The 17671-nt window shown below is 38.3% G+C and overlaps 1 protein-coding gene and 1 long non-coding RNA gene across 2 annotated transcripts in view; one reads left to right on the top strand and one right to left on the bottom strand.

The window, feature by feature from the left end:
- LOC144972041 (uncharacterized) overlaps positions 1-17671 on the bottom strand; it is a 509884-nt gene that overhangs the window by 74316 nt on the left and 417897 nt on the right. The window lies entirely within an intron of this gene.
- Positions 7355-17671, top strand: part of LOC144970852 (cathepsin L-like) — a 13028-nt gene continuing 2711 nt past the window's right edge. Inside the window, exons 1-6 of the mRNA XM_078910947.1 lie at positions 7355-7476; positions 11970-12098; positions 13636-13741; positions 15102-15381; positions 16305-16402; positions 17461-17562. Coding sequence (XP_078767073.1) covers positions 11971-12098; positions 13636-13741; positions 15102-15381; positions 16305-16402; positions 17461-17562 — 714 coding nt within the window. The 5' untranslated portion in view covers positions 7355-7476; position 11970. The remainder of the gene's footprint in view (positions 7477-11969; positions 12099-13635; positions 13742-15101; positions 15382-16304; positions 16403-17460; positions 17563-17671) is intronic.

Below are 17671 nucleotides of genomic sequence, written 5' to 3'. Positions count from 1 at the left end.
AGCATGGACTGGTAGTTTTCAAAACCATTGTCACAACGGATACGAACTTATCCCGGTTTGTATAGCGTGGAACTAACAATAGCAATTCCTGCTACCCTTTTGGTAGGACGAAAGTCTATCGCAAAGTACCCACCGCCAGGTTTCCAAGCTACCCAATCACTGTTGGGCGTACATGGTTGGGGGGGGGGGGGGGGGGGCGGGGTAAAAAAAATATCGACTCTTCCCGGAAACGATCTTAGCGTCTTTGTCTGGGAAGTGAGTGCTCTACCAACTGCGGTATCAGGACACTTTAGAAACAAGCACTTTTGTAGTATAACGATCTGAAATGTGCTTATGAAACAATACCAGACAAAGCAGAAAGAAAAATAGAAAAAAAAAAGGAAAACCATAAAAACAGGAGGCTTCATTTATGAGAATTTTTCTTCTATTTTTCTCTATGCTTTGTCTGACACTGTTTCATAATCAATTTTTCTAGATCTTTAATAAGATTTCCCCTGAGGATGACTAAAAAGGAGTTTTGATTTTTTTTTAAATATAAATCTATGGATACCGGCTTGTACCGATTTGCAGGTCTGATAACCCAAATTATTATGGGCTCATTGTTGTAATGGGAATACTCTCAAATCAATGCAAAATATTGTCCATTGGGAGAATGTTGAATCAGACCATGATAACAATAGGGTTCAGATCAGATATCCGATCTACAAATATTATAATGTATATGCACCTATTCAACTCTATCAAATAAACGTCCCTTCCCCCGTCTATTTTTTTTTTCAGAATTATTGCGTACCCCCCCCCCTACCCCCAATTTATTCGCACACATCCCTCCCTCCCCCCCCCCCCCCCCCCCCCCCTCTCCCCACCACCACCCCTCCCCACACCCACCCTCTATTCAATTTCAGCACTCGAAGTATGCCGGTTAATATTCACCAGAAGGGAAACAAAACTTTTAAAAAAGGAAAATAAAGGAAATAAAAGCAGACAACCCGCTCTCATGCCGTTCTCATTACCTGTGGGAGCAATGAGTAAAAGCCCTCCGTCCTCCCCCTGGTCGAGTTCACACCACGGCCCTTCCTGATCCGAAGCTTCCACTACCACAAACCCACTAGCCGCACATACCTCCCCCACTGACAATTATGCACTATTATATTAGTACCAAGCTGCACATACAAACCCCAGATAGGACCCAATTTATTTATGCACACTTTCCCTACCAATTTCATCTCAAATAGTGGGATAACCAGCATATGAGTAACGAAGTTTACCGTCATAGCTCGTGTTAATTAGTGTTATGACAGCCCTTGGTGATACTCTCACCAAATATATAATCAACTATAATCGCTACGTTAAACACGCATTTTGCATTTTGGTACGTTCTATCCGCATTCGATATTTGATTATTATACGTAAAGCATTGCATCGATACGCATATGTTTGGGATACATTGTAAAGCAATTTTAGCACAATTATTAATGAATATTGCGCTGTATAGGAGCTCTCTTTTAAATTCCTTTTTATTCTTATTTATAAATCTTTTAAATATTATTCAAAGTTTTTTTCACGTTTAAGTGACAGATTTGGGAGCATGGACTGGTAGTTTTCAAAACCATTGTCACAACGGATACGAACTTATCCCGGTTTGTATAGCGTGGAACTAACAATAGCAATTCCTGCTACCCTTTTGGTAGGACGAAAGTCATCGCAAAGTACCCACCGCCAGGTTTCCAAGCTACCCAATCACTGTTGGGCGTACATGGTTGGGGGGGGGGGGGGGGGGCGGGGTAAAAAAAATATCGACTCTTCCCGGGAAAAGATCTTAGCGTCTTTGTCTGGGAAGTGAGTGCTCTACCAACTGCGGTATCAGGACACTTTAGAAAGCAAGCACTTTTGTAGTATAACGATCTGAAATGTGCTTATGAAACAATACCAGACAAAGCAGAAAGAAAAATAGAAAAAAAAAAGGAAAACCATAAAAACAGGAGGCTTCATTTATGAGAATTTTATCTTCTATTTTTCTCTATGCTTTGTCTGACACTGTTTCATAATCAATCTTTCTAGATCTTTAATAAGATTTCCCCTGAGGATGACTAAAAAGGAGTTTTGATTTTTTTAAAAATATAAATCTATGGATACCGGCTTGTACCGATTTGCAGGTCTGATAACCCAAATTATTATGGCTCATTGTTGTAATGGGAATACTCTCAAATCAATGCAAAATATTGTCCATTGGGAGAATGTTGAATCAGACCATGATAACGAATAGGGTTCAGATCAGATATCCGATCTACATATATTATAATGTATATGCACCTATTCAACTCTATCAAATAAACGTCCCTTCCCCCGTCTATTTTTTTTTCAGAATTATTGCGTACCCCCCCCCCCTACCCCCAATTTATTCGCACACATCCCTCCCCCCCCCCCCCCCCCGCCCCCCCCCCTCTCCCCCACCACCACCCCTCCCCACACCCACCCTCTATTCAATTTCAGCACTCGAAGTATGCCGGTTAATATTCACCAGAAGGGAAACAAAACTTTTAAAAAAGGAAAATAAAGGAAATAAAAGCAGACACCCCCCCCCCCCTCCCCTCCCCTCCCCCGTTTGTGGCTTAGTCAACCCCCCCCCCCCTGGTCAAATTGCTCACACACGCCCCTTCCTGTCTGACTCCTCCCCACCTCCCCCCCCCCTCCCCCATTTCTTTTAAAGTTTGATCACAGCGCGCACCCCCACCCCTTCCATTACTACCTCGCCCCCCCCCCCTCGCCTATTTGATGCACCAGAGTAGATGGGTACCAATCTTGAAGTAAATGCTTTCGGGTCAGAGTAGGGGACAAAAATTAATGTCATGCGATCCCGTAATACAAAAAATCTGCCCATACATTCTGCTCCTTAAAAATTTATGCCATGATTCGATAATATTCCATAATACAATAATACCTATTCATTATTAGTCCTCCTAAGGACTAGTTACATACACTCTTCCCTTGGGTTTGCCCTATTATAAAAACCGTTTATCTGTTTACGACAAAGTTGTCTTGCCCTTATCAGAGAAGACTGGTCCTTAAAAGATCTTTCTATTAAAAATAATCCTTTAACAGCAATTTAGCAACAAGTTTTTCATTGTTATATTTTCTTTTTATTTAAACTTAAAATGTGAGCATTTATACAGAGCAGAATCTACTCAAAGCGCTTTACAAGAGAACCCTAGCCAACAGCAACGCTTAAGATGCAGGACGAGCCATTAAAAACAAAAACAAAAAAAACGAGCTTTTATATATAACGCAATATCAACTAAACGGGCTCAAAGCGCTTTATACAAAGGGTCCCTGACCAACAGCAACAAGTAACACGAAGAACTAGAAATGACGCCTTTTAGGCGATATTACATTTTTTTCCGACAGACAATGCTCTTAACGGTCAGGTACTCATTTTTCACCTGAGTAGGGGGAGAGAATGTGAGTAAGGAACCTTTTCCAAGGACTCAACTATGCACATTGCCATAGCCATTGTCCATTTCAAATCATTACAACACTATTAAATTAATGCTTACGTTCAGATATCCTATCTGCAAATATATATATATATATATATATATATATATATATATATATATATATATATATATATGTGTGTGTGTGAGAGTGTGTGTACCTCGGTGGGTACCAATTGACGTGGACATATCTGCAGATCTGACATCCGAACGTAATTATGGGCCTAGTTTAACATTGTAATTGACAATATTTTGCATCATTTTTTGAGATTTCCATTACACCAATGAACCCATAATGAAATGGGTTATCAGACCTGCCAATAAAGGCCGCCGGTACCAATCTAAGGTAAATAGGCCTACTTTATGGTCGAAATTATAATAGGTGTTTTATCATTTTCCGCTGTCGCCTTACTCTTATCAGAGAAGAATAAAGTCCTCACAAGATTGGTCCAAACATTAATCCTTTCACAGCAAAACCATATTCATTTTTCGCATGCTATCAATTCTTTTTTATTTATCTAATATGTCTCAATCTTTCTTCACAGATCTGTGAAGAAAGACAAGGAAGCATTCATGAACAGACTTGCAGAGAAAGCAGAAGCAGCAGCGACTGGAGGACACATGAGGATCCTTTATCAAACTACCAAGACACTTGCTGGAAAATATGGGAAACCAGAGATACCAGTCAAATACAAAGATGGGAAAACTATTTTTGGAAAAGAGGCTCAATCTGAACGATGGAGGGAACATTTCAACTGCCTTCTGAACAGACCACCACCAGACAACCAGCCAGAAATTTTGCCTGCAAGGATTGAGCTACCAATTAGCTGTGATCCACCATCGATAGCAGAGATTGTGGGTGCCATTAATAAGATGAAAAGGGGGAAAGCTGCTGGACCAGACCAGATTCCACCGGAGGCTCTAAAAGTTGATGCGGAAAGAAATGCTGAGGCCCTGCACCCACTATTTGAGAGAATCTGGAATGACGGGATATTCCCAAAGGATTGGAAGGAAGGACATCTTATCAAGCTTCCAAAGAAAGGGGACCTCAGTAATTGTAATAATTATCGAGGCATCACTCTTCTTTCTATCCCAGGAAAGGTTTTCAACCGAATTATTTTAGAGAGAATTAAGAATGCAACAGATGCTAAACTGCGGGACGAACAGGCAGGTTTTCGGAAAAATCGTTCAACCACCGACCAGATTGCCTCTCTGCGAGTCATAGTGGAACAGTCTATAGAATGGAACTCTCCTCTTATTGTCAACTTCCTGGATTACGAGAAGGCTTTCGACAGTATTGACAGAGAAACATTGTGGAAAATTCTGGCACATTATGGACTCCCTGAAAAGATAGTAAACCTCATTAAGGAAATGTATGAAGGATCAAGTTGCAGGGTTGTACATGAAGATCAGCTTACTGACAGCTTTGAAATTAAGACTGGTGTCAAGCAGGGATGCTTGCTCTCTCCATTCCTGTTCATTCTTGCCATTGATTGGCTAATGAAGGAAACCTCCAAAGGGAGAAGAAATGGGATACAGTGGACCCCCTGGACACAGTTGGATGATCTGGATTTTGCAGATGATCTGGTTCTTTTGTCCCACACCCAGGACCAGATGCAAGCAAAAACCACAATTATAAACAGCCTCTCGGAATCAATTGGTCTAAGAATTCACCCTGCAAAGTCAAAGGTCTTGAGGATAGGTACGCGTCAAAGGGAGCAGATCAAAGTAAAAGATCAGGAACTCGAAGATATAGACACTTTCTGCTATCTCGGAAGTATAATTGACAAGGATGGAGGCACGGAAGCAGAGGTGAAAGCACGAATAGGAAAGGCACAGGCTGCATTCACATCTTTGAACAGAGTTTGGAGAACTAAAGATATTTCCCTTCGACTAAAGCTAAGACTTTTGTTTGAATAGGAAAGGCACAGGCTGTATTCACATCTTTGAACAGAGTTTGGAGAACTAAAGATATTTCCCTTCGACTAAAGCTAAGACTTTTCAACTCAAACGTGAAGTCTGTCCTACTGTATGGATGTGAAACTTGGAACGCATCACAGGCATGTATAAGGAGGGTACAGATTTTTGTAAACAGGTGCATGCGTAAGCTACTCAGAATAAAATGGATGGATAGAATAAAAAATGAAGAAGTATGGAAAAGAACACCGCAGAAACCAGTGGGAGAGGAAATAGGAAGAAGACGATGGAGGTGGATTGGACACACGCTTAGAAAGAATGACTCAACTATAACAAAGAAAGTATTGGACTGGAACCCTCAGGGCAGAAGATCAAGGGGAAGGCCACGAGGAACATGGAGAAGAATTAAAGAAGCTGATATACAGAAAAGTGGTAAGACCTGGATAGAGATAAAAAAAAAAGTTGGCTCAGGATAGAGAAGGATGGAAACTGTTTGTCTGTGGCCTATACCCTGACCCAGGGTGAAAAAGGCAATGATAATGATGATGATGTCTCAATCGCAGAACTAAACATCCGTATCACAATAAGAGGTATCTATTTGAAAAGGTGTGCATGAAACAATGGTTGACAAACATAATGATAATAATAATGATAATAATAATAATAATAATAATAATAATAATAATAATAATAATAATAATAATAATAATAATAATAATAATATAATAATAATAATAATAATAATAATAATAATAATAATAATAATAATAAAATAATAAATAATAATAATAATAATAATAATAATAATAATAATAATAATAATATAATAATAATAATAATAATATAATAATAATAATAATAATAATAATAATAATAATAATAATAATAATAATAATAATTGAGCTTTTTATAGCGCAATATCCACTCAATGGTCTCAAGGTTACCAAATAGGCCTACTTTATGGTCAAAATTACAATAGGTGTTTTATCATTTTCCGCTGTTGTCTTACTCTTATCAGAGAAGAATAAAGTCCTCACAAGCATGAAGGAAAAATACAATTTTGTTAAAATCCCGAAAATATCAGCCTACCTCGACTTGGGGACCGAACCTCAGACTTCCTCAGTCGAGCCAGACAGTTTTGGGGGGATGTTTGTTTGTTTTTTGTTTTTTTTTGTTTTTTGTTGTTGTTTTTTTGCTTTTTTTGTTGTTTTTTTGTTTTTGTTTTTTTTTTGCTTTTTGTTTGTTTGTTTTTTTTTATTGTTTTTTTTTTACTGACACTGTATCATGCACACCTTTTCAGATCGTTATTTTACACCAGTTCCTGCTCCATAATTTGTCACAATAAGAGAGTAATAACATCATTGCTACTCCGGCTTTACTATTGATCCAGAGTACCATTACTTATGACACTTGCTTTCGGATCGGAAGGTCCTGGCCTCAAGCCTCGCTCAGCCATATTCTCTCATCACAATCATGGGTAAAATGAGTACCTGGCCATTAAAAGTGTTGTCTCTGAAAAAAAAATTGTAATATTGCCTAACAGGTGTCATATCTCGTTCTACATATACTTGTTGCTGTTGGTCAGGGACCCTTTTTGAAGCGCTTTGAGCACGTTGAGTGGGCGTTGCGCTATATAAAAAATCTCAAGCTCAAAAATTAGATAATAATGATATGACTTCTGTTTTGGTGAAAACGATAAGGAATAATGTCAGGTTAGTGTAAAACCGAAACCCGCCATCTTAGCGTTAAAAGTATTGTAATGATATTTTTGTTTAATGAATGCGACAGAACCGAACTGTATGCGAGAATTGGCTGAGTGCAAGTCAACATTGATTCTTTTGAAAAGAAAAGAAAAACATGAAATATGCTGATTCTTCTTTCTATTATCAACCTAATAGCTTTATTGCAAGCTTGGCAATATTTCTGTTTTCATATTACTTGTGCAAATGTATTGAAACTTTATCGTTATATCTTTGTTTAAAAAAATGAATCGAATAGTATTATAAAAGAGCTCCAGAACCTTGGATGTCCTCTGTTCAGTTTGTTGCCTTGCGGGAAGTTTAAGGTAAATATTTTCTCTCTATTGATTCAGTTCAGTTCGTACTTTGATTATAATATAACTATCATTATAAAATAGTTCTTCAGAGCCTTAAGGCCCATAGAGCCGGAGTATATCCCGGTTTCTATAGCGTGAAATGGGCAATAGAAATTGCTTCCTATCCTTTTGATAGAACGCTAGTCTATCTCAAAGTACTTTCCGCCTGATCTAACAGACCCAGCTACCCAATCACTGTTGGGTGGACAGATGGGTTTGAAAAAATCTCGACTGCACCCGGGATCGATCTCGATCTTGAGCTATCGGGACCCCCACTATCATTATAACATTCGTTTATTAGTCTCTTATAGGAATAAACCAGTCAAGCTGAAAATTCTTTAAAAACCGCTCGTGCTGTAATCGTATCACATACTTAAACAATTAATTTAAATCGAAGGTGAAGGTGAACAGTCGTTTATCGAAAAATTAATGACTTCTGACCTTCACCTTTTAAAATATCTTTCCATACACTGCACCGAACGGGCGTTTTATTGAATGAATCACTTCTGACCCTCACCTTTAAAAATAATTTTACGTGCTCTGCACAGAAATGACTTTGTATTGAGTGAGGTCACTTAAATAATAAAAAACAAAGGTGAGTTATACTCAACAGTGTGATGGTTTGTTGTTTTTGATGTTCTTGTTATTGTTGTTGACACATTATATTAAACTAAAAGAAAACCCAATAAAGGTCAATAACCGCATAATCATATTCACGATATCAAATTAATTCAAAAGGTAATGCGAAGCAAATACTATGACCAGTAATGTTTTCTTACTCATTGGTTGAATTATTCGTTGATGTTATTATTAATAAACCCCAAACTGCAATTCTCTTGCGCAGTTTTAAGCGTAAGTGACATGTTCTTTTTTTATCGGATGCCCATCAACGCATGCGCAGGATTTTTTCTGGGCGTTTGTTGACACATGCGCAGTTTTTGTTTTTCGGTCTTTTGTTGATGTTTTTTGTTTTGTTTTTGTTGTTGTTGTTGTTTTATTGTTTTTATTTTTGTTGTTGTTGTGTTGTTTGTTATTGTTTTTGTTTGTTTGTTTGGGGTTTGTTTTGTTTTTTTTTTTTGTTTCTTTGTTTTTTGTTGTTGTTGTTGTTTTGATTTGGTCTTTTTATTTTTGTTCCATAAATACTTGCTCAGTGAAATATGCCTTTATAGCTATGTGGTCTTGTGGTATGACACTCGCTTTCGGATCAGAAGGTCCTGGGTTCGAGCCACGCTCAGCCCATAGTTGAGTCCTTGGAGAAGGCTCTTTACTCTCATTCTCTCTCGTACTCAGGTATAAAATGAGTACCTGGTCAATAACAGCGTTGCCTCTGTCCGAAAGAAAATTAATATCGTCTAGCGTCATATCTCGTTCTACTTGTTACGTGTTGCTGTTGGTCAGCGACCCTTTGTAAAACGCTTTGAGCTCATTTAGTGGATATCGCGCTATATAAAAGTTCACGGTTTTGTTTTGTTTTTTGTCTTGTTGTTTTGTTTTGTTTTTTTGTGGGGTTTTTTATGTTGTTTTTTTTTTTGGGGGGGGTGTTTGGTTTTTGTTGTTTTTTTTAGACATCTCCATATCTTTGAATTAGCGTTCGATTCTCTGCAGTATCTGTAATCTGTTGAAGCTATTTTATGTGCCAGTGAGTATTCGTGTGGCCTAATTCTTACGTCATTCGGCCCAAGTGGAATGTGCCCTAATCACTTTGTGTTCTTCATATCAAAGGCATTTCTGAACTATGCCTTTAGTTGTGTTATGTATGTTATGTTATGTTATATTATGTTATATTATGTTATGTTCTGATGAATATATCTCATCATCTTAAATATGACCCACTGTCCCAAACTGGTATAACCAGTTAACTGCCGTACTTTAGAAAAACACGTATTTAAAATTTTGACCAGAAAACTCGGCTTTCAAATTACGATTGAGTTAAATGACCCTCATCTTGGCAAAAACTCTCAAACCTGGGACCTCGAGGTCTTTGATAAAGTCTTTATTAAAGACCTCGCGAGGTCTCAGGTTTGAGAGTTTTTTGTTTGTTGTTTTTGTCTGCTTGTTTGTTTTGTGTTGTTTTTTTTGTTTTTTTTGGGTGGGATGTGTTTGCTTTTTTGGGGGGCGGGGGGGGGGTGGTTTGATTGTTTGTTTTTTTTTTTTCAAAAATATGGGTCATTTAAATCGATCGGTATTTGAAGGACGACTTTTCTGGTCAAAATGTTTAATACGTGTCTTTCTAGGGTACGGCAGTTAACTGGTTAGGTTAATAAGATAAATATGGACATTTATAATAAAGCGCGCAATACGCCCAGACAGTCCATATTGGATCCATATTTCCATTACATACAGTATAAGTATAGGCAACAGCTTCTAATGGTGTCACATTTCTATGTTATGGTGATCAATCCAGGCCCCCAATTCATCGCCGCATAAGTGCACGGTCGCGAACCCGCCCGCAAGCTTCGTCACAACGCAACGATCGACTAAATGCTCAGCTGCATATGGGCTCTTTGCCACAGATCGTACATGTGGGACAGGTGCAAAGTCCCTATTGATGAAGCGATGTGTCTCGACCGAAGTCGATTCGCTCGCTGCCACCCAATGCTTCCTTTTGTTGATACAGAAGCCTGACAACGTCTCTCTGTTTCGAAGCTCTACATCCCCTCCCCAACGAGGGGACCGAATTCGTCCAAGTCGACTTCCATCTCTTTTATGTGCCAAGTTTTGATTGTTTTCTTTTGGGTTTGCTTTTTGTTTTGTTTTTTTGTTTGTTATTTTTGTTTTATTTTGTTTTGTTTTGTTTCTGTTTTTTTTTGTTTTCTTTTTAATTTCAATAGTTGTTGTTGTTGTTGTTGTTGTTGTTGTTGTTGTTGTTGTTGTTGTTGTTGTTGCTGTTGTTTTTAATTTTTTTTTTCTGGGTGTTTTTTCGTTTGTTGATTTATTATGCGTTTATTTTTTTCTGCATCCAGCCGATTGCCACAGTAAATGTTTATTTCTTTTAGAAAAATAAAACGAATTAAAATTTTAATAGTGATTAGTAAATCTGCTCGCATCGATGTGTACTAATTTACAGGACCTCACGAGATCCCGGGTTTGAGAGTTTTTGTCAAGATGAGGGTTATTTAACCCTCTCCTTACCACCTACAGCAAAATCGTCACTTATGTTACGACACGATTAACATTTTTTTCTTATTCAGATTTATTTTGCACACCACAATGATTTTTGTTTAATTAATAAGAACATAAAGTTGTTTTGTAGAGAGCATGTTTGAGTTTTAAAAATCTATTTTTCTCCTGGATAAGCCTGCCATTTAGGAAAATACTGAAAATGGGCGGTAAGGAGAGAGTTAAATCGATCGACTTTTAACGACGAGTCTTTCTGGCCAAATTTTTAAGTACAGTAGTTGAAGTTGATAGGTTAATTATTATATTTTTCTTCAACTCTGAATGGATTCTTCTTCTCAACACTATAAAGCAGAAAATTGTCAGCAGCACACGATGCAAATGTTCTCTAGTGTATCAAATTAATAGAAGGAGGGGGTAGCAATAGAAAGGGGGGGGGGGGGCGTTCACTTCTATTTTTTTTTTAAAAAGGGAGGGGGAGAGTGCGCAATTTGACCAAATAAGGAGGGGATTTTTTGGCCAATCCACAGATGGGGGGGGGGGGGCATGTACATTTTGGGTATTTTCTAATTTAGGCGAGGCTACCATCATCAGTGACAATTCTGACGGCGACATAATATAGTATATACATTGCTTTTCTATTTTTGATAGCACTTCTAAGGGTTCGTTTGTTGTGTTTTATATAATGTTTTATTTTTGGTTTTGGTTTTTTCTTGGTTTTTGGGATTTTTTTTTTTTATTTTCGTTTGTTTTTTGTTTTTGTTTTTTTTTGTGTGTGTTTTTTTTGGGTTGGGGGGGGGGGGGAGGTCGGACATCGGACGGGGGAGTTTCCACTTCTTTTGTTTTGTTTTCCCTGTGGTTTAATTTTCGCCGTCACCGTTTTGTGAAATTAAATTTAATAGATGGGGTCGGGGGTGCGATTAAACTTCGGAAGGGGGGGGGGGGGGGGCAAACATTCTGAAAAAAAAAATGGACGAGGGAGGGAGGCGTTTATCTGATACAATTGAGAATAGATTGACTGGCTGAAACGAGGGGCTTCCTCGCATTTGGGTCGTCACATGAATAAATTATGTTTATACAAAATGTGACCAATTGTATCAAAACAGTATTATATCGGTGTTAAGCCAATACTTAACACTGATCTTTTCAACGTTACGTGTTAAATTCGAGTCATAATAATAATTACCTTGATCTTAATTATAATTTAGATACCAACAAAGTCATCGTAATTTTTCTCGCCCTATGCCAGGGCATAGTAGGCCAGTGGAAAAACCCTTCCCACCCACGCAATCTAAAATATCCTGGCCCAGTCTCATTGCCATTTATGTGTTCTATTTCTAACCCAGAATGTTCCGAATTATCACCTTCGTCGCCATCGTCCTGGCAGCGACCAACGCTATCAGCGATGTGGAGTGGGCGATATTCAAGAGCAGGCATGGAAAAGTCTACAAATCAGACCGGGAGGAATCTTTCAGGTGAGCCAATTGGGTTCAATAGCCTGATGTCACGGCGGCTATCGTGGTTCTAAACAAAGAAAATCGGTACATTTTATTCTTCATGCTGGCTAGAACATTTCATATGTCTTGTGATCAGAATGTGTAAAAGTCAAAACATGATCAGATTTATAATGGGTTTTTTTCCTCTGGATACGCTTTTATGCTCGTCGGAGACATATTTCATAAGGGCGTCCGCCATTGTTCAGATAGTGGAGAGCCAGTTTCTAAGTTACCATGCGTCATTATGAGGGAAGTGACGTTACGACAGTTGAAGCACATTATCAAATTCCCCACTGTTGGACAGAAATCGTAGACCTTGGATGGCAACCTGTCTAGGAGAGGAAAGCTTTGCAATAGAACTGCCACGGACTTGTGGACCAGTCTTGAGGGACTAACGGTTAAGAAGAACATCCTAACAGAAAAGCTGGGCCGAAAGGCGCAAATAGCCGAACTCGAAAACTGGAGCGACATGCACCCCCCCCCCCCACACACACACACACACACACACACACACATACGTCTTTTCAATTATAAACCCACTTCGGGCAAGGTGCGGCTATTTGGTCTAGTGGATCGGAAGGTCCTGGGCTCGAGCCTCGCTCGCCGTTAGTTATGTCCTTGGAAAAGGCTCTTTGCTCACATTCAATCACCGTACTCATGTGTAAAATGAGTACTTGGCCGTTAACACCTTTGTCTCTGTCGTAAAAAAAATGTATTATCGCCTGGCAGGCGTCATGTCTCGTTCAATATGTTACACGTTGCTGTTAGTCACTGACCATTTGTAAAGCACTTTGATGTATGTATGTATGTATGTATGTATGTATGTATGTATGTATGTATGAAGGCATGCATATACGATGATATGCTGGTTTGTATGTATGTCTGCAGGTATGTATGTATGTATGTATATGTGTTTGTATGTACGCTCATTTCTTTTGTATACATGTGTAGAAACAATGTACAAGCGTGTATGTTCGTGTATGGCTGTGTCTGTATTTGTAAATGTGTTGATGTTCATACCATGAACCAAACTGAGCATTGTTTACCTCACATGAATTGCCTTTAATTTGGACAATAAAGATTATTATTATTATTATTATTATCACGTTTAGTGGATAATGCGCTATATAAAAGCTCAAGGTTTTTTTTTTTTTTGTTTTTTTTTTTTTTTGGGGGGGGGGAGGTTTAAGGTGGAAACAATAGGGTGTTTCAAAAAGAATGTGGTGTGACAATCGCCTTGTGGCATGTAGGCCTCGAATTCAAGTCTCCTTATTGGTGGTACAAAGTTGAATCCTTGGTGAAGACTCTCTATGCACATTTTCTCATTATACAAATCCATTTAGAGAAAAAAATGTGTCAGCGCTATTAGGCGTCATCACTCGAACTACATGTTCAGTGTTGTTGTTGGCCGTGGGCCGGTGTAAAGCGTTTTGAGCACATCCATTGAAGAATCAGCTATTATTAAAATCTCACGTTTTTATAAAAATTTGATTACATCGGATACTTTACATTTCAGGCGATATATCTACAAGGTAAACATGCAGAAAGTCAAAGAACACAATATCCTGTATGCAAAGGGAGTGAAGAGCTACTACCTTGGAGAAAACAAATTCGCTGATATGGTAAGTGCAAGGTCAATAATTGGTTCTAAACAAAATGAATTGACAGCTATTTCTAAGAACTGTGGAATAATAATATTATGGATTATACTAAAATAAAAATTCGATTTTTTTTTCATTTAAATATTGACGAATAAACAGAGAGGAGGTAGAGATAGATAAATAGAAAGAAAGAATGATAGATAAATAGATAGAGAGAGAGAGAGAGAGGGAGAGAGAGATAGATAGAGAGAGAGAGAGAGAGAGAGAGAGAGAGAGAGAGAGAGAGAGAGAGAGAGAGGGGTATACCAAAAGTATAAAGGCATTTTGAAACAGAAACAATGCATTACTTCAGTGTGCTTATGTATTAAAATGTATTAAAATGTTCATGAATACAAAAAAGGATAAGACAGTTTGGCATTGCCTCATTGAATTTAATGCTGCTAAGAATAAATCAATGTTTTATAAACCTCCTTATCAACATTGGGGAACCCCCGAGTTATGAGGCTAGTCCTTCTTTCGTGTGAGATAATTTTCTACATTATCTCATTCGTCTGTAGCGTTTCAATCATCCTGTTTAAAGGGGAAACCCAAAACGTCCACATTTTCTGTTTTCGTTTATTAAATTGAAGCTTACATTCAATTTCACATTGTTATTTATTTCTTCGAGCTTCGAGCAGAACGTTTACTCGTTTACATTATTCTGTCATAGAATTACAAAACATTTCTTCTCTCAATTCGACCAGAATATGTTAACTCTATATATTTATTAGATTAACAATATAACTGCCGTACTCTGGAACAACGTATTTTGCGGGTCCCAGGTTTGCGAGTTTTTGCCAAGATGAGGGTCATTTCAATCGATCGATATTTGAAGGACGAGTAGTTTTTTTAATACTTATCTTTCTAAATCACGGTTATTAACTGGTAATAAGTCTACCTTTTTTTAATTGAAAGAGATCTTAGCTTTATGGGTTTAACCAAGTTGAAGATGAAGGTGCGGCGATGTGGTCTTGTGGTATGACGCTCGCTTTCGGATCATAAGGATCGAGCCTCGCTCGGTGCATAGTTGAGTCCTTGGAAAAGACTCTTTACTCATATTCTCTCACCGAATTCAGGTGTAAAATGAGTACCTGGCCGTCAACAGCGTTGTATCTGTCTAATAAATTGTAATATCGCCTAACAAGTGTCATGTCTCGTTCTATGTAAAGCGCTTTGAGCACATTTAGTGGATAATGCGCTATATAAAGCTCTAAAAGCTCTAGAACGCTTTCCGCCAAAATTATAATAATGCGTAACTGTTGAATCATGAAAAATAATGTTCGTATGCTCAAATACTTTTGAGATTTTAACACAATAACTTGGGATCTTATGTTTTTTGCAGACATTTGAAGAATTCAACAAAACCATAAACATCCAAATGCGACCTTCCAAAATGCATAAAACTACACGGAAAACATTTCGCCCACGCAATAATGTGACGAAGGTTCCGGACACAATTGATTGGGTCAAAAAGGGCTACGTCACAGCTGTACAAGACCAAGGAAATTGCGCTTCTTATCCTTTTGCTGTGACGGGATCTATTGAAGGTGCCTGGTATAAGGCCAAGCATCAGCTGGTCAAATTGTCTGAACAACAAATCATCGACTGCTCGACTTCTGAAGGTATTGTGGGATACAATACTTTTTTAAAAATTTAAATTTAAAATTTAGGACGGGACATAACGCCTGTTAGACGATATTACAATTTTTCCGGACAGAAACAACGCTGTTAACGGCCAGGTATTCATTTTACATCTGAGTACGGTGAGAGAATGTGAGTAAAGAACCTTCTCAAAGGATTCAATTATCCCCGAGAAAGGTTCGAACCCAGGACCTTCCGATCCGAAAGCGAGTGTCAAACCACAAGACCACATAGCCGCACAAATAATGCAAATAATTTTATGTGATCCAACGTGTTAGCATTGTAACGTGTCGGAATGAACTAAATGAGAAATATTGAACTTGACTCTCCTTAATTACCATTTTCATGTTATTTCAAGAAAAGTCTAACCAATCCAATATAAAACTTAAGAGCGACAACCCCCCCCCCCCCCCCCCGAAAAAAAGCCAACAACGCTATGTAACATTTTGTTCGGAAAGACAATCCCTACATTATAGAGTACTGGTATGATGGTTATGATAAAGATCTATCTTCAAACATTTTGTTGATGTAGAAAAAAAGTCTGATTGAATATTGTTGGTGATATCGCAAAATATTATGAGGATTTTCCTGTTATGGGTGAGTAAAAAGTCCAGACCGATTTCCATCTTGTATATGCATCTCTGTCCGAAGTCAATCATAATCGCCGTCATTATATTCAATGTCATCATCATCATCATTGGTGAGTAGAGGGTTTCAGTAAAAAGTCCAAACCTATTTCCACCTTGTATATGAAGCTTATCATCATCATTATAACCCTTACCATCATCTCATCATCATCATCATCATCATCACCATCATCACCATCATCATTAGGAGCAGCAGCAGCAGTATCATTATCATGATCATCATCCTTAACATCATCATTATCATTTTAATCCTCTAGGCAATAATGGGTGTACCGAAGGCACTACCAGTGATGGTTATGATTATGCTGAAGAAAATGGAATTTGCACAGAGGCAAGCTACGCATACACAGGAGAAGTAAGTTGTTTTTGAGTGATTGTTTTTGTTGCCTTTCCGAATTATTTTCCCTTCCTCCTCCTCCTCCTCCTCCTCCTCCTCCTCCTCCTCCTCCTCCTCCTCCCTCCTCATCCTCCTCCTCCTCATCCTCCTCATCCTCTTCTTCTTCTTCTTCTTCTTCTTCTTCTTCTTCTTCTTCTTCTTCTTCTTCTGCTTCTTCCTTTCTTCTTCTTCTTCCTTCTCCTCCTCCTCCTCCTCCTCCTCCTACTACTACTACTACTACTACTACTACTACTACTACTACTACTACTACTACTACTACTACTACTACTACTATTACTACGACTACTCAATTGCTTTCTCTCATGTCTTGACTCTACAATATTTTTAGTCGGGACAGAGTAATGCGGCGTTGTCTCTCTTAAACGATGACGAAGGTAGTCATTGAGCAGATGGTGACAGTGCTGAAAAATCCGGTTTTGAGAATAAGCCTTCTGATAAGGCAGTTAACACACTTTTCTTCACTCGAGGTGTGATTTATTGCCTGCCTGAATGCAGTACTACCGTGTGTTCAAATGTCTGCAATAAGAGACACAAAACAATTATAATAGATTCTATGTCAAATGTTAGCAATAGTCCTCCTGGATCATAAGCCTCTTGGAGCCGGAGTTTATCCCGATTTCTATGCGTTAAACTGCAAATAACAGTTGCTTGTTATCCTTTGGATAGGATGCCTGTCTATCGCAAAGTACTTTCTGTCTACTTTCTAACAGACTGAATTACCAATTGCTGTTTGAGGGAAGGCTCAGAAGAAAAAAAATCGAAATTCCACCCGATTTCGATCCTGTCCCTTTGCATGTGACGCAGTGCGCTACCAACTGAGCTAAAAGAAATAATATGAAAATGCAAGATAAGAACACAGGAAATCAATCTGGATTTATTGGCGACCCTTACAAGAGCCGTTTTAGAATTTATGACGCATCACTTTGTTTGAATATTTAAAACGTAAGATATTCTGGTCTGCTTCTGAAGACTGGGAATCATTATAGAGACCATGTATCAATTGATTTTCCTTACAGACTGGTGAATGTGCCAAATGTTCAGACGTCGGAGCCCACATCTACACCTCTTCCTTCACCCATGAAGGTTCAGAGAGCAGCCTCATGGAGGATTTAGCCGAGGTAAAAGATATTGTTTTCGGTATTCACGTCCAGTCGTGCACCTCATTGTAATTCCCCTCACCATGATAATAATGATTATCATCATCGTCATCATCACCATCGTCATCGT

Source organism: Berghia stephanieae, chromosome 4 (assembly GCF_034508935.2).
Source record: "Berghia stephanieae isolate SIO BIC M18660-M18661 chromosome 4, UCSD_Bste_1.3, whole genome shotgun sequence".
NCBI lineage: Eukaryota > Metazoa > Mollusca > Gastropoda > Nudibranchia > Aeolidiidae > Berghia > Berghia stephanieae.
The sequence above is the reverse complement of the archived record's forward strand: the minus strand, read 5'-3'. Positions and strand labels throughout refer to the sequence as shown.